Source organism: Sus scrofa, chromosome 1 (genome assembly GCF_000003025.6).
Source record: "Sus scrofa isolate TJ Tabasco breed Duroc chromosome 1, Sscrofa11.1, whole genome shotgun sequence".
Classification (NCBI taxonomy): Eukaryota; Metazoa; Chordata; class Mammalia; order Artiodactyla; family Suidae; genus Sus; species Sus scrofa.
In genome coordinates, this window is record NC_010443.5 from 213,847,809 (window position 1) to 213,863,540 (window position 15,732).

The 15,732-nt window shown below is 35.0% G+C and overlaps 1 protein-coding gene across 14 annotated transcripts in view; it reads left to right on the plus strand.

Moving 5' to 3' along the window:
* Window positions 1-15,732, plus strand: part of PTPRD (protein tyrosine phosphatase, receptor type D) — a 2,180,605-nt gene that overhangs the window by 2,015,400 nt on the left and 149,473 nt on the right. For all 14 annotated transcript variants that reach the window (XM_021074366.1, XM_021074373.1, XM_021074310.1 and 11 more), the window contains 2 exons: window positions 4,079-4,169; window positions 9,567-9,776. In XM_021074366.1, coding sequence (XP_020930025.1) covers window positions 4,079-4,169; window positions 9,567-9,776 — 301 coding nt within the window. The remainder of the gene's footprint in view (window positions 1-4,078; window positions 4,170-9,566; window positions 9,777-15,732) is intronic.

Below are 15,732 nucleotides of genomic sequence, written 5' to 3' on the forward strand. Positions count from 1 at the left end.
TTTCTGCCCTTTCATTGTTAGTGTATAGAAATGCCGTCGATTTCTGTGTATTGATTTTGTATCCTGTGACTTTTCCAAATTCGTGGATAAGCTCTAACAATTTTCTGGTAGAGTCTTTAGGATTCTCTAGGTACAGTATCATGTCATCTGCAAGTAGTGATAGTTTTACTTTTTCCTTTCCAATTTGGATTCCTTTTATTTCTTTTTTTTTTTTTTTTTTTTTTTTTTTTTTTTTTTTATTTTCCCACTGTACAGCAAGGGGGTCAGGTTATCCTTACATGTATACATTACAATTACATTTTTTCCCCCACCCTTTCTTCTGTTGCAACATGAGTATCTAGACATAGTTCTCAATGCTATTCAGCAGGATCTCCTTGTAAATCTATTCTAAGTTGTGTCTGATAAGCCCAAGCTCCCGATCCCTCCCACTCCCCCCCCCCATCAGGCAACCACAAGTCTCTTCTCCAAGTCCATGATTTTCTTTTCTGAGGAGATGTTCATTTGTGCTGGATATTAGATTCCAGTTATAAGTGATATCATATGGTATTTGTCTTTGTCTTTCTCCTTTTATTTCTTTACTTCTCTGATTGCTGTGACTAGGACTTCCAAAACTATGTTGAATAGTAGTGGTTGAGAGTGGACATCCTTGTCTTGTTCCTGATCTCAGCGGGAATTCTTTCAGCTTTTCACCATTGAGAATGATGTTAGCCATGGGTTTGTCATATATGGCCTTTGGATTATATTGAGGTAGTTTCCCTCTATGCCAATTTTCTGAAGAGTTTTTATCAGAAATGGGTGTTGGATTTTGTCAAAGGCTTTTTCTGTGTCTATTGAGAGGATCATATGGTTTTTTTCTTCAGTTTGTTAATGTGGTGTATCACACTGATGGATTTGCGTATATTGAACAATCCTTGCATCCCTGGGATAAATCCCACTTGATCGTGATGTACAATCTTTTTAATGTATTGTTGGATTTGGTTTGCTAGTATTTTCCTGAGAACCTTTGCATCGATGTTCACCAGTGAAACTGGCTTGTAGTTTTATTTTTTTGTGGTATCTGTTTTTGGCAGCAGGGTGATGATGGCTTCATTGAATGACTTTGGGAGTATCCCTTCCTCTGCAATTTTGTTTGATATTGTTTCAGAAGGATAGGTGTTACCTCTTCTCTAAATGTTTGATAGAATTCGACTGTGAAGCCATCTGGTCCTGGACTTTTGTTTGTTGGAAGTTTTTTAATCACAGTTTCAATTTCAGTTCTTGTGATTGGTCCTTTCATCTTTTCTATTTCATCTTGGTTTAGTCTTGGAAGATTGTACTTTTCTAAGAATTTGTCCATTTCTTCTAGTTTTTCCATTTTATTGGCATATAGTTGCACATAGTAGTCTCTCATGATCCTTTGTATTTCTGTGATGTCCATTGTTACTTCTCCTTTTTCATTTCTAATTTTATTAATTTGAGTCCTCTCTCTTTTTTGCTTGATAAGTCTGGCTAAGGGTTTATCAATTTTGTTGATCTTTTCAAAAACCAGTTTTTTGTTTCATTGATCTTTTCTATGGTTTTCTTCGTTTCTATTTCATTGATTTCTGCTTTGATCTTTATGATTTCTTTCCTTCTGCTAAATTTAAGTCTTTTCTGTTCTTCTCTCTCTAGCTGCTTTAGATGTAAAGTTAGCTTGTTTATTTGAGCTTTTTCTTGTTTCCTGAAGTGGGCTTGTATTGCTATAAACCTTCCTCTTAGAACAGCTTTTGCTGCATCCCATAGGTTTTGTAGTGTCGGATCTTTGTTGTCATTTGCTTCTAGGTATTTTTTAATTTCCTCTTTGATTTCTTCAGTGATTCATTGGTTGTTTAGTAGCATGTTCTTTAGTCTCCACGTGTTTGTGTTTTTTGCAGTTTTTTTCTTGTTGTTGATTTCTAGTCATATAGCATTGTGGTCGGAAAATATGCTTGATATGATTTCAATTTTCTTAAAGTTACCGAGGTTTGATTTGTAGCCCAGGATGTGATCAATCTTAGAGATTGTTCCATGTGCACTTGAGGAGAATGTGTATTCTATTGCTTTTGGATGGAATGTCCTAAAATATCTATGAAGTCCATTTGCTTCATAGATGCTTCATTCCGTGCCTGTGTTTCCTTATTGATTTTCTGTCTGGATGCTCTGTCCATTGCTGTAACTGTGGTGTTAAAGTCCCCCACTGTTATTATGTTACTGTCTATTTGTCCTTTTAAGGTTGTTAGCACTTGCCTTATATGTTGGGTGCATAGATATTTAAAATTGTTATATCTTCTTCTTGGATTGATCCTTTGATCATTATGTAGTGACCTTCCTTGTCTCTTAAAATATTCTTCACTTTAAAGTCTATTTAGTCTGTTATGAGTATTGCTACTCCAGCTTTCTTTCGATTCCTGTTTGCATGGAATATTTTCTTCTGTCCTGTCACTCAATTTGTATGTGTCAGTAGAAGTGAAGTGGGTCTCATGAAGACAGCATATATATGGGTCTTGTTTTTGTATCCATTCAGCCAGTCTATGTCTTTTGGTTGGAGTGTTTAGTCCATTAACATTTAAGATAATTATTGATATGTATGTTCTTATTGCCATTTTATTAATTGCTTTGGATTTGTTTTTGTTGCTCTTTTTTCTTCCCTTCTTCTCTTGTTCTCTCCTCTTTTGGTTTGATGACTATCTTTAGTGTTGTATTTGCATTGATTTTTCTTATTTGTTTGTGTATCAATTGTAGATTTTTGGTTTGCAGTTATTCTGAAGTTTTTATATAAGAGTCTATATGTATATGAGATTGTTTTCTTTATCACAAATTTTTTGCTGAGTTTATTGTAAGTTTTGCCTTAAGATGAGTGCAAAGAAGCCTTCCTGTTTGTACTGTTGGTCTCTGTAATATAATGTGATAGAAGTTTGAGAGTGCATATCCTGTTCTCATCCCTTTCCTGAGTTTCCCCTTCTCTTCTAAAAGGTGTGTGTGTGTGTGTTTTCATTTCCACAACATGTATGGAGTCTTGTAAAAAGTGCTTTATGACACATCGTAAATAAAACAAAAGAAGACTCTTGCCATCTTAGCATTTTAACTTGAGCGATTATTCAGTCTCTGTGGAGCTGGCTTTTCACCTGTTCCTCCTCCTTAAGGATTTTTGAGAGGGCAAAATGAGATTATCCATTTGCTATAATACCTGAAAAACAGGAAGTGATTAACATGTTAGCTGTTATTATACTCTTATGTTCAAAGTTCTTGTATAGAACATTGATTACTACCAAAAATAAGTGTGAGTCAAGTCCCTAACTATAAATAGAAGAGTAGAGTACACTATAGGAAGTTACAGAACAACTTTACAAATAACCCATATCTATTTGGGGACAGGTACCTTTATACATACATTCTAGTTGATCATTCTCAACATGAGGACTTGCTTACTTCTATCTCTTCCCCTAGATGTATATTTTGAAATTGATTTTGAAAGCCCTTAGGTAGTAACTCTCTCCAAATTTCTGCAGGACTTACCTTAAGGTTTGCAATTTTATGGGTAGAAAGAGAAACTTTTACATCTTTATATAATTGTGTGATTATGAGTAATGTTTATACTTTTTTCTCTACCCAAATAAAAAAGTATTTTAGGGGTGATAAAATCATCATCATCACTGCACAGGCATTTGTATAAGCTTAGGGTAATTTTTATTACCCATTTTTTAAAAAAAGTCATTTTATAAATTATGTCATAGAAAATACTTGGTTCAGCATCCTGTGGTGGTAGATTTCAATATACCAGCTTTGTATGTGTCCAGCACCAGGGTACTAACAAACTATTTCCACTCTGTTTATGATATCTAATAAAGGGCAGCCAACCATGCTGATATTACCATACAAGATCATTGAATTCACACATAAATGTCTACCCATGTTGTTTTTAAAATTGAACAAACAGGTGGTTATTTATCATTGATGGACAAGTCACTGCATATCCCTAATTTGCCTTTAGTCTCAATCACTGGTCTGCAGAAGATTTAAAGATATACTCACTTTTTTCCCTCTGAACTAATCTTAGTTTTATCTATCCATTCTTATGCAGAGGTTACTACATAATAATTGTGCCTTTGAAGAAATCTCGTGGGAAATTTATCAAGCCATGGGAGAGTCCAGATGAAATGGAATTAGATGAGGTAACTATGTGTTTGGGGCTGTGTCTTTTATTAGTTATTTTTTAAAAGAAAGAATTCCTCTCTATGGAGATCTTTCAGCATCTAATCCAGGTGCTGACTTCTACATGGCTGGCAGGTCAGCTGGCCAGTTGGATGGTTCAGTGCTGTGAGCGTGTTAACCTCCAGGGATCCCAACAAAGGGCCTTTTGCTTTAATTAAAAGACATTAAGCTGCTCTAAAGCTTATAACCTATCTAATCTTTGTTGGCTTTAATATTTTGCCCCTTGCCCCTTGTAAAACATAATGCAGAGGTGTGGAAGGAGAAGGGAATTGTCAGCAAAGACTTAATCACCATTGTTCTGATTTTCAAAGGCCCACTTCATTAGTGCAATGGTAGCTGAGTCTGTTAACAAAAGCTAAGTTGCAATTTGCACCAGAGTTTAACAGAACCTACTGTGTGTTCTTGACCAGTGTCGCACAGAGTTCTGCTGATTAGCATATATTTGCTTTATTCTGTATTTTGTAGAATTTCAAAATAAGAATAAAAAAATCAGTGTCACTTCAGGAGCAAACAACACAAATCACAGAATTTTGACTGAGCACAAAAGAAGGTACACACACAAAAAAAAATAGAGCAAATACTAAATAATATGATTTTAATTTCTAAAATGTAGTAAATGCATTGGCACCCTCTTTTTGTGAAAATAATTTTTTAAGTTAATGCATAAAACAGGACCTAATTTTTACATACTGCTACTTGGAGGAGAAAACTGTGATCAGAAGTGTTAAGCAAGATCCCCAGAGCACCACAGTGAGTTAATGGCTAGGGTTCACATTTTGGAATACTGTGCAGGAGAGACTTTACGATTTTAACACAATTCCAGTTTGAAACAGTTTAGGAGTCAAATTAAAAAGCCTCCATTAGGGAAAATATGAGATTTTTATGTATTTACATGTTCAGTCTCTTATACCCAGCCTGTTTTTTTTTAGGTATTTTTTCCCCCTCAAATTAGTGCAGAGCAAGGAGAAGCATAAATTCCCTATCTGCACTAGAGGAAAGTGATGTTTATTTCATACATGTCTGCACTAAGAAGACTGATCTTGAGAGATAAGGCCTGTTAGCTTCTTCTGGCAGACAAATGTCATCCCTGGAAGTACGGTTCATCAGCACCCAATTCATTTATCTGAGTTAAACTTGATCAAGTTCAGAAGGAGAGATGAGTTCAAGGTTAGGACTCTGCTTTTGTGTCCCTGTTTAGTGATTAGATGAGCACTGAAGGAATATGAAATGAGACACATTTCAGTTAATCTTGTCAAGTAATCTATGTTATAAATTTTATTTTTTATCTGCTGATAATAAAGGAACAAAATCATTCTTTATGGTGTCAGAGGAGTCCATCTGAATATGCAAGTTGATGAGCTGTTCTATAAACATTTTAAAACAAGGCATGTTTTACTTGCAACTGACTAATCAGCTCTTTCTGACATATTCTTTATTATTTTAATCAGTTCTCAGCTGAAATACAGAATTCAGTTGGAGTTGGATTTAAAATGCAAAAGCAACTTATGAAATCTATAAATCTTTCCACCTATTAAGAAAAAAGTTCTCAAGGAATTAAGATTCAAGCCAAAAATGACATCAAATACTTAAAAAAAAAGTTTTCCTTAGAAGTAGAGCCATTTGGTAGTAAGTTATAGGAAGCTGATTTTCTTTTACAGCCAGGTTTTAACCTCCAAAATGCACAGCAATGCTAATGGATTAAAGTGTAGAGCTATGTGACATTGAACTTTCTTGCAATTAAATTCTAAGGGTCTGTGCTGCTGATTCCCATAACAAAGGGTCATTTTAATCATTTCACAAGTTGTGGTGCATTAATCTGTATAATAGTTTGATAAAGAACATTTATTAATTCAAAAATTTGGGTCAGGATGGGTTGTTTCCCACTTTTCTTACAGATATAATTGAGACCACATTGTAGAATTAATGGTGGAAGAAATAAGATATGCATTGACTGGAAAATGAAAATTATTTCTGATAAAAAACTAAAGCCCTTGATATATCTTCTGGAATCACCTCCAATTCATCTTAGAACTATTGTGGAGGGGAACAAATGAAAGTAGGCTCTAGTCTCACTTTGTGCTTACTCATCCAATTTCTGATCCCTATAGACAGGTTTTTTTTTTTTTTTTCTTTTCCTACCATGGATGATAAAAGCATTGTAATAATTTTATCTATGGCTTAGTACTGCCAGGTTTGACAAAGCAGTGTTCCTCTCTTAAATGTATTTGACCAAGTGATTTTTTAGAAAGACCTATAATTCAAATTGTTGAAGCCACATCATCAAATAGAATGGTGGCCTACGGGGATTTACACATGTATGTCTCACATCTAGGCCCATAAAAAACAAAAAAAGGGATTTATGTTGTGGCTCAGTGGTTAATGAACCCAACTAGTATCCGTGAGGATGGAGGTTCGATCCCTGGCATTACTCAGTGGGTTAAGGATCTGGCATTGCCGTAAGCTGTGGTGTAGTTCGCAGATGCAGCTCAGATCTAGTGTAGCTGTGGCTGTGGTGTAGGCCAGCAACTGCTTCTCTGATGTGACCCCTAGCCTGGGAACATCCATATGCTTTGTTGCAGCCCTAAAAAGACACCAAAAAAAGGGGGGGAGTGGGGGCGGGGGGAGAGGCTTTCTAAACAGTGTCATGCTCCGTATTATCTTTGAGCTCACCTATCTTTTGTCTGGGGATAATCTTCCCATAATAAGTTCATGGAACTGGAACTCACAGTTGTCAAGGTCAGACTCAGCAGAGCAGACATTCATAGTCAAAATGAATTTTGGACAAAATAACTCCTAAAATGTTAGTTATATTTAAAACTCCAGGCAGGTCTTACAATATGTCATAAGCTTTTCATTGCATAGTACTTCAAAGGCTTGCTGTAAAATAATGTGGTCATTTGTGGTTGTAACTTCATCATACTGGCTCACTTCAGTGTTGTCTAAGTACACTTGAGCCATTTAAAGTATAACACAGGAAGCATCCTACAGAGATTAGAGCAGGGTTGATGTCCCAGGTTTGACCTTAATGAATGGCAGTGCTGGATCTAAGGAACACCAAAACACTAAAATATTTTATTTTAAAGTACTTCCCTCTAAGTCTTCTAAAGAAACCCTCACAAAAGGTCCTCATAGAGATGACAGTGATATAGATGAATTATGACAGTTGCCTCCATCTGAAATATGAATAAAATCAAGGTAGGATTTGATCAGCGAAGTAGAAGGGACACAGTCACATAAACAACTGATGGTAAATGTTTCTGATTAACCAACTTCAAAATGCTTTTCAGCTCATATGCAGTGCATTGGTCCTTCTCAGAGTAATGGTCATTTACTACATATAAACTGTAACCTTTGTAAGGACTTTTCACATTAAATATTAAAAATTTACATTAGAATTTTTTAAAATACATGTTACTAGCATCCAGGAAAAAGAAATCTAAGTATGCATTTATCTGGGTTAATGAAAGCAGATGCACAAAAATTATATATTTAAGCAAAAACTGAGTTGGAACAATTAAGATTATTAATTTAGCCTAAATGTTGCATTTGTTTTGTTTTTTTGATATTATTCAGCCATTAAGTAAACAAAAATATGGTTGAAAAAATCTTACATATAGTTTTATTTTATTTCACCAATTGAGTCTAATATTGTCATTTTCTATTCTGCCCCAGTCTCTTCATTTATAAAATGGGGATAACAATACTCTATTTCATATGGTATTTATGAGGAGTAAATGAACCAAGCCATGTGTTGTCTCCTGAGAATCGTGTCTGGTACCTATTAAGTTCTTACTAAATATTATGTTAATATTAACTAAATATTGACTATCATCATTATGAGGAAACCTAAATTTGACAACAGAACTAAAAATCATTGCTGTTTCTGGATTTGCTTTTTTTACTACTCAAATAGTCCATAACTGATCAGTCTACCTGAATTTATCATCAGATGGTCCAAATATACTAAACAGATCTACAGTGGTTTTCATAAAATAAATTTTAATTGCATCGTAAACTCAAATTTAACAGAAAATTTTAGAACCTTATAAATTAAATATTCAAAAATAACATGGGCACAGATTATTTATGTAAACCAAAGGGTAATTTTTATATTTTTAGGATATGATTTTGACCAGCTGAGCACATTTACAACTCTGTGTTAAACAGACTAATTTACCATCAGGTTCCTGATGTAGTGATTTGATGTTTGTCATATAAACAGCCTACAGCCATTATTATTACAGAAGCCTGGGCTTTATTGTGTCAGGGTCTCAGATACAGTCTTTTTTTAAATTTTTTATTAAAGTATAGTTGATTTACAATGTTCATTGTCTTTTTTATAGAAACATTAAAACACATCAGAATTCTCGAAAAACCAGTTAGCTTTCCCCTTACATCAAAAGACATCCTAGCCTGCTATAAACTTCTTTTTCTCTGTAAAGCCCTATGAAATACCAATATTTCAGGGAAACAGAGATAATATAAACATCATTTTGAAATTGTCATAAAATATTAACATGATTTTCTCCTAAAAGGGTGAATGCAGAAGAATATCAAAATTATTAGAAAATAATTTCTATTTTTTTTCTGATAGAAATACATGAAGTTGTGTTTATGTTTGTTTTCTTCAGGGTAATATTTTTTTCTCTACCTTATCTTTATCACTTGGCAAGATAATTTAATTTCTCCAGAAAGCTGTTGGCTCCAGAAAAACTCGATGATGTAATAAATGTAAGAAATTATACCCTAAATGGTTAATCAAGGAGCCAGGTCAAGCCAGAAATTGTTAAATAAGTGACAATGTCTGTTTTAAATATGTCAATTAAAAATTGGCCATCAGATTCTGTTTCTGCTGATTTGAGGGAATATATACCATACAAATCATCTTATGACTAAACACAATCTAAAATGGTACTAATCTCTCTAAAATGTTGGTCTTTGAAGGTTTCTATGGCTTCCTCTGAAGTTACTACTTGTTTAATAAATAACGGTAATAAAGCTTACATGACAGGCCTCTGTGAGTCAAGCTGACTTTTATCCATAGACAAGATATAATGCATTATTGTCCTTTGAGAGGATTTCATTAGAGTGGACAATGATGTGAGCTACCAGTAAAGGATCTAATTGCCGTTTGTTTATGGCCTGAGCCTTGTAATCGCAGTTCATTGCCTGACCTTAACAGCAGGACAAGCATTTGGAAGATAGACTGAGATTTAGTAATGAAGATGTACTAAATGAAATGTGGACAAATTTTATTTGGGTTGTTCCAGCTCTGAATTAATTTCTCCCATTAAACTCTCATTAAGTTGGGTTGTTGTTTACCTTTTTTTCTCTGCTTCCCACTTTTTTTCCTTAAGCTGCTTAAAGAGATATCTAGGAAACGCAGAAGCATCCGTTATGGGAGAGAAGTTGAATTAAAGCCATATATCGCCGCTCACTTTGATGTCCTTCCCACTGAGTTCACCCTGGGGGATGACAAACATTATGGTGGATTTACAAACAAGCAGCTCCAAAGTGGACAAGAGTATGTCTTCTTTGTACTGGCAGTGATGGAACACGCAGAGTCCGTAAGTTAAATGTGATGACATTGGTTTCCTATGGTATTCTTATACATTTTCACCAGAATATGTTAGTTGGGGATATGTTGGTATGTACATCCTAATTACTTCTCATGAGCTTTCATTAACTTAAATGTAGTAACAAGCTGCCTACTCTTTGAATATTGCTGAATAATCAGCTCCAGATTTCATTACAAATGAGGCTGTGCCTCTAATGATAGGACCTTGAGGTAGACATCCAGTATATCAAGTGCCAAATTGATAGGGCATACCCTATACCCCTATCTTGCCCATCCTCCCTACCCATTTCCTGCTGGTAACTACTAGTTTTATTCTCCATGTTGGTGAGTCTGTTTCTGTTTTGCTATATACACTCATTTGTTTTAAATTTTAGATTTCACATATAAAGACTTGTCTTACTCTTTCTAAGTAATTTGTCTATTTCACTAAGCATAAATGTCTCTTGAGTCCATAAATGTTGTTGCAAATGGCATACTTTAATTCTTTATGGCTGAGGAATATTCCATTGCATACATGGGCCACAACTTCTTTATTCATTCATCTGCTAATGAACATTTAGTTTGCTTCCATATCTTAACTACCGTAAATAATACTGCTATAAACATTGGGGTGTGTGTATTGTTTTAAATTAGTGTTTTTGTTTTCTTTGGATATATATACACAGGAATAGGATTGCTGGATCATATTTTTAGTTCTTTGAGGAATCTTCACACTGTTTTCTATAGTGGCGGCGCTAATTTACATTCCCAGCAATAAAATGCAAGAGTTTGCTTTACTCCACATCCTTGCCATCATTTATTATTTATGACTTTTTGATGATAGCATTCTGACAACTTTAAAGTGATATCTCATTGTGGTTTTGATTTGTATTTCTCTGATGGGTAGAGATGGTGTGCATTCATGTGCCCTTTATCCATATGTCTTCTTTTACAAAATGTCTATTCAGGTCTTATGCCCGTTTCTGATTAGGCTTTATTATTTTTTTTGATAGCATTTTTTGTATATTTTAGATATTAACTCTTTATCACTCATATTACTTGCAAATATTTTCTCCCATTCTGTAGGTTATATTTTTGTTTCATCGATGGTTTCCTTTGCTATGTGAAAGATCCTTTTGTTTGTTTTAATTTTTGTTTTTATTTCTTTTGCATTAGAGATATCAAAAAAGATTGCTACAATTTATGTTGAGTGTTCTGCCTGTGTTCTCTTGAAGGAGTTTTATGGTTTCAGGTCTTAAATTTAAATCTTTAATCTATTTTGAGTTTATTTTGTATATAGTGTAAGGAAATTATTTTTATTTTTATTTTTATTTTTTGTCTTTTTGCCATTTCTTGGGCCATTCCCGCGGCATATGGAGGCTCCCAGGCTAGGGGTCTAATCGGAGCTGTAGCCGCCTGCCTATGCCAGAGCCACAGCAGAACAGGATCCGAGCCGCAGTCTGCGACCCACACCATAGCTCACTGCAACACCAGATCGTTAACCCACTGGTCAAGGGCAGGGATAGAACCCGCAACCTCATGGTACCTAGTCGGATTCGCTAACCACTGTGCCACCACGGGAACTCCGTGAGGAAATGTTTTAATCTCATTCTTTTATATGTAGCTGTCCAACTTTCCCAGCACTGCTTGTTGAAGAGACTCTGTTTTTTGCATTGTATTTTCTTGCCTCATTTGTATAGTGGAATAATTACCATAGGTGCATGAGGATACCCCTGGAGTCTGTTATTTTTCACTCATCTATATGTCTGTTTTTGTGTCAGTACCATACTTTTGATTACTGTAGCTTTGTAGTATAGTCTGAGGTCAGGGAGCATGATACTTCCAACTTTGTTTTTTCTCAAGATTACTTTGGCAATTCAAGATCTTTTGTGGTTCCATATAAATTTTAGGATTATTTGTTCTAGTTTTGTGAAAACTACTTTTGATAGAGAATGCATTAAATCTATAGATTACTTTGGGTTGTAGGGTCATTTTAACAGTTCTTCCAATCCAAGAACATGGGATATCTTCCCATTTCTTTGTATTATTTTCACATTCTTCCATCAGCATTTTTATGATTATCAGAGTATAGGTCTTTCATTTACTTGCTTACATTTATTTCTAGGAGTTTTATTCTTTTTGATGTGATTTTAAACATGATTATTTTCTTGCTTTCTCTCTCAGTTCATTAATTAGTTCTAACAGGTTTTTTTTGGTGCAGACGTGAGAATTTTTCTTATATAATATCCTGTCATCTGCATATAGTGACAGCATTAGTTCTTCGCTTCCAATTTGGATACCTTACAGGGACATGGTTCTTGAGACCTTTGATGTGACAAACATCTGGATAGGTGGTGATAGCCATTACTGTTTATCTCCTTTCTCACCCTCTTAAAATGACTTTTTTTCTCTATTATATGTATACACATGCACACACACACACACACACACACACACACACACACACACATATGTATTAGGCATAATACCTAATAGACATTAGCCTGTGATTACAATAGGAACAAACTCTCCAGTCAAAAGTGGTATATTTCTTGGTATTTGAAAATATTGATTGAGGGTGATTGTATGTATTTCATTCTCCTATTACTGCCAGTGAGCCCAGAATGCTTTCTAAACAGATTCACAGTTAGTCTTATCTAGGAAAAGGCAAGCACAGCCTGCTTCTTTAATTACAGCAATGTACTAGTGACTATCAGTGAAAAGCCAAGAGTTAGAAAATAATTCAATAAAAGAGAGAATTCCTAAGGTACTCTAAATAATGAGTCATCTTCTTTTATGTAATTCATCTTGCTCTTATGTCATTTTATGCTTTAGTAGCTTTGAATGTTAAAAAAGAGCGAGGAAGAGAAATCATACATGGGAGGGGTGGATTTTGAAGTGGCCGTCTGTGTCTTTCTAATGAGGCTTAAAACTGACAGGTGTGGCAACTAGGTTGAGCCAGTCCCTTCCCCTGTATAGGAAGTCCAAAATACATCAAAGATTTCTCCACATCAGGTGTTAGCATGTACAGTGGGGCGTCTCTTCAAATGACTGAAGGAATTCCCTTGTGGAAAATCAAAACACAAAGGCAGCCTTTCTGCCTGGTTTACCTTTGTGCACAGGATGTCATTTGAAAACAAAGTGACGGGCTTCCTGGAATTTTAATGCACAGATATGCTTTCTCTTTCTAGTTGAAGGTTTTAAGGCAGAGCATCAAGGGAATGGAGTGTTGGAAATATTTTTCTTTTTTTTTAATGACTCTCAGATATCTGAAAGTAATTTTCTTTAAGTAGCTTTAGGACATTCCAGAAAGCACATTCAGAGCATTGAGGTAGATCAGAGAATCCAGCAAAGAGGAATCTCGTCAGATCATGCACTCTCATAGACTGGTTTTTGACGCCTCCCAAATGTTTCTACTAGTATGGAAATGCATGACCATTGATGAATAGCTTAAACCTTCTCCTAGTATGTCTGTCATCTGAGAATTTCTTTCCAAAGGTCTGTTATCTGAATTGCCCCTTTTTGCCATCACCTTAGTCATTATCACTCTCAAAGCTAACAGCATTTCCTTTATGTTTTATGTATGTGTTCAGGCCAGCATTTATTTTATAGAAGAGACTTGTACCCAACTAGTATAAGGCACATAGTGATAGTCTTTTGTAAGCCTGAACATTTCATGAGTGATTGTTAATATGGTGGCTAACTAACCCAAGGGTTGGATGATTAATTTGCATACAGAAAATATCTACCTTGCTCCTAGGGATCTGAACTTTCTCCCAATTAATTGCCTCATTAAGAATATCAGTGGAGTGATTTAGAATGACCAAAGGTTTAATGTTTTCCATCACCCCCCCCCCAATTCTGAACAAATTCTACTTTTCACAAGGCTGATAGCATTTTATGGTTTTGCTTTCTTTTCATTTTAACATGTCTCTGTTTCCTGATTTGGATTGGATATCTACGTACTTTGGGAAAACCTCTGCTTAGATTTTCATGTTGGCTGACCAAGATTATTATCTCAAAGATTCTTGGTAAAGAATTTCTAATCAGAGCATTTTGCTTACTTTAGTCTGCCAGACAATTTGAGTGTGATCTACAAATGGTCAATTGTATCAAGAATCATGTTTCTTGGATATAGAGTGTATTTGCTAAATCCTTTGTGTAAATACTTTTACTGTACATATTTTATATATATAGCAGCTTCTAAGAAGGTTAGAAATATATTGAGTTTTTCTCTTCTTTTGATGCATTGGAAAATCTAAAAGCCTATTCAGTCTCTTTCCTGAGGATAGTGAGGAAAGATGGACTGAATAAACTACAAACATCTAATGGGATATGTTTTCCCCAGACTAACTATTGAACTTGTCCAACTTAAATTCAGAATATATGCTCTAAACTAGTTTTTTAAACACAGATTAAAAATTAGATGTATTTATGGATCATGGAAAAATGAGTATACTCTCTCAAGTTTTAATAATATCAGCCATCTGAAAAGAAATGAGCATTTTATTTTATTCAGCAAAGATTTTCTAGAGTTCCTGTTGTGGCACAGTGGAAACAAATCTGACTAATATCCATGAGGATGTGGGTTCTATCCCTGGCCTCTCTCGGTGGGTTAAGGATAAGATGTTGCCATGAGCTATGGTATAGGTCGCAGATGCGGCTCAGATCCCAAGTTGCTGTGACTGTGGTGTAGGCCAGCAGCTGAAACTCTGATTCAGCCCCTATCCTGGGAACTTCCATATGCTGTGGGTCAGCCCTAAAAATGAAAAAGCAAAAAATATATATATATATATATCTTCTGGGAACTCACTAAATGCAAGGTTCTGTACTGGCTGCTTTAAGCATACAAACACAAATGGTATATAAATATTTACCTTCAAGGAGTTTATAGCTTTATTAAAGAAAATAAGGCATGTATACAAGGTTTTTAAAATTATTTTTACCTACAGTTTGTGAGATGGCTGATTATTTCCAGTAAAGGAGAGGCATCTTCAAGGAAGGCAAAATTTAAATGAGGCCTTGGAGATTATTTGGATTTCAGGAGCTAAATGTTGTGGAACTTGGGAGACAGTTAAAGAGAGAGAATAGAGCATTTTGGGTGAGGTAGTGAGAAATTCACTCTGATGGAATATGTTGTATGTGGTAAGAAAGTTTAAAACAGATATGGTACATATATATATATATATATAGTGGAATACTACTCAGCCATAAAAAAGAACAAAATAATGCCATTTTTTAGGAACATGGATAGAACTAGAGACTCTCATACTAAGTGAAGTAAGTCAGAAAGACAAAAACAAATACCATATGATATCACTTCTGTCATGAATCTAATACATGGCACAAATGAACTTTTCCACAGAAAAAGAACTCATGGACTGAAAGAGCAGACTCATGGTTGCCAAGGGGAAGGGGGAGGGGGAGGGGGAGGGAGTGGGATAGACTCAGAGTTTGGGGTTAATAGATGCAAACTATTGCATTTGGAGTGGATGGGCAATGAGATCCTGCTGTATAGCACAGGGAACTGTATCTAGTCACTTGTGATGGAACATGATGGAGGATAATGTCTGAAAAAGAATACATATATATGTATGACTGGGTCACTGCTGTATAGTAGAAATTAACAGAACACTGTAAATCAACTATAATGGAAAAAATAAAAATAAAAAAAGGATTTTTTTTTTTAAGTTTAAAACAAAATTGTGGAGGCCCTTAAGAACCATGCTCAAATGTACGCCTTTATTTTGGAATCCCCAGAGTGCCTTCTGAAGGTTTTATAGTTGCAAATTAGGATAACAACTCTAACAGCAGTAGAGATTGTTAGATGGAAGAGGAAATTCTTGATGTGGCTTGGATGAGCATAAATGAGGTATTGAGAATGGAAAGAGGATGAGTGGACCTGGGAATATCTGATGAGATAAAATTGGAAGTTTTTCATTCCTAGAGGATGAGAGAAATTATCA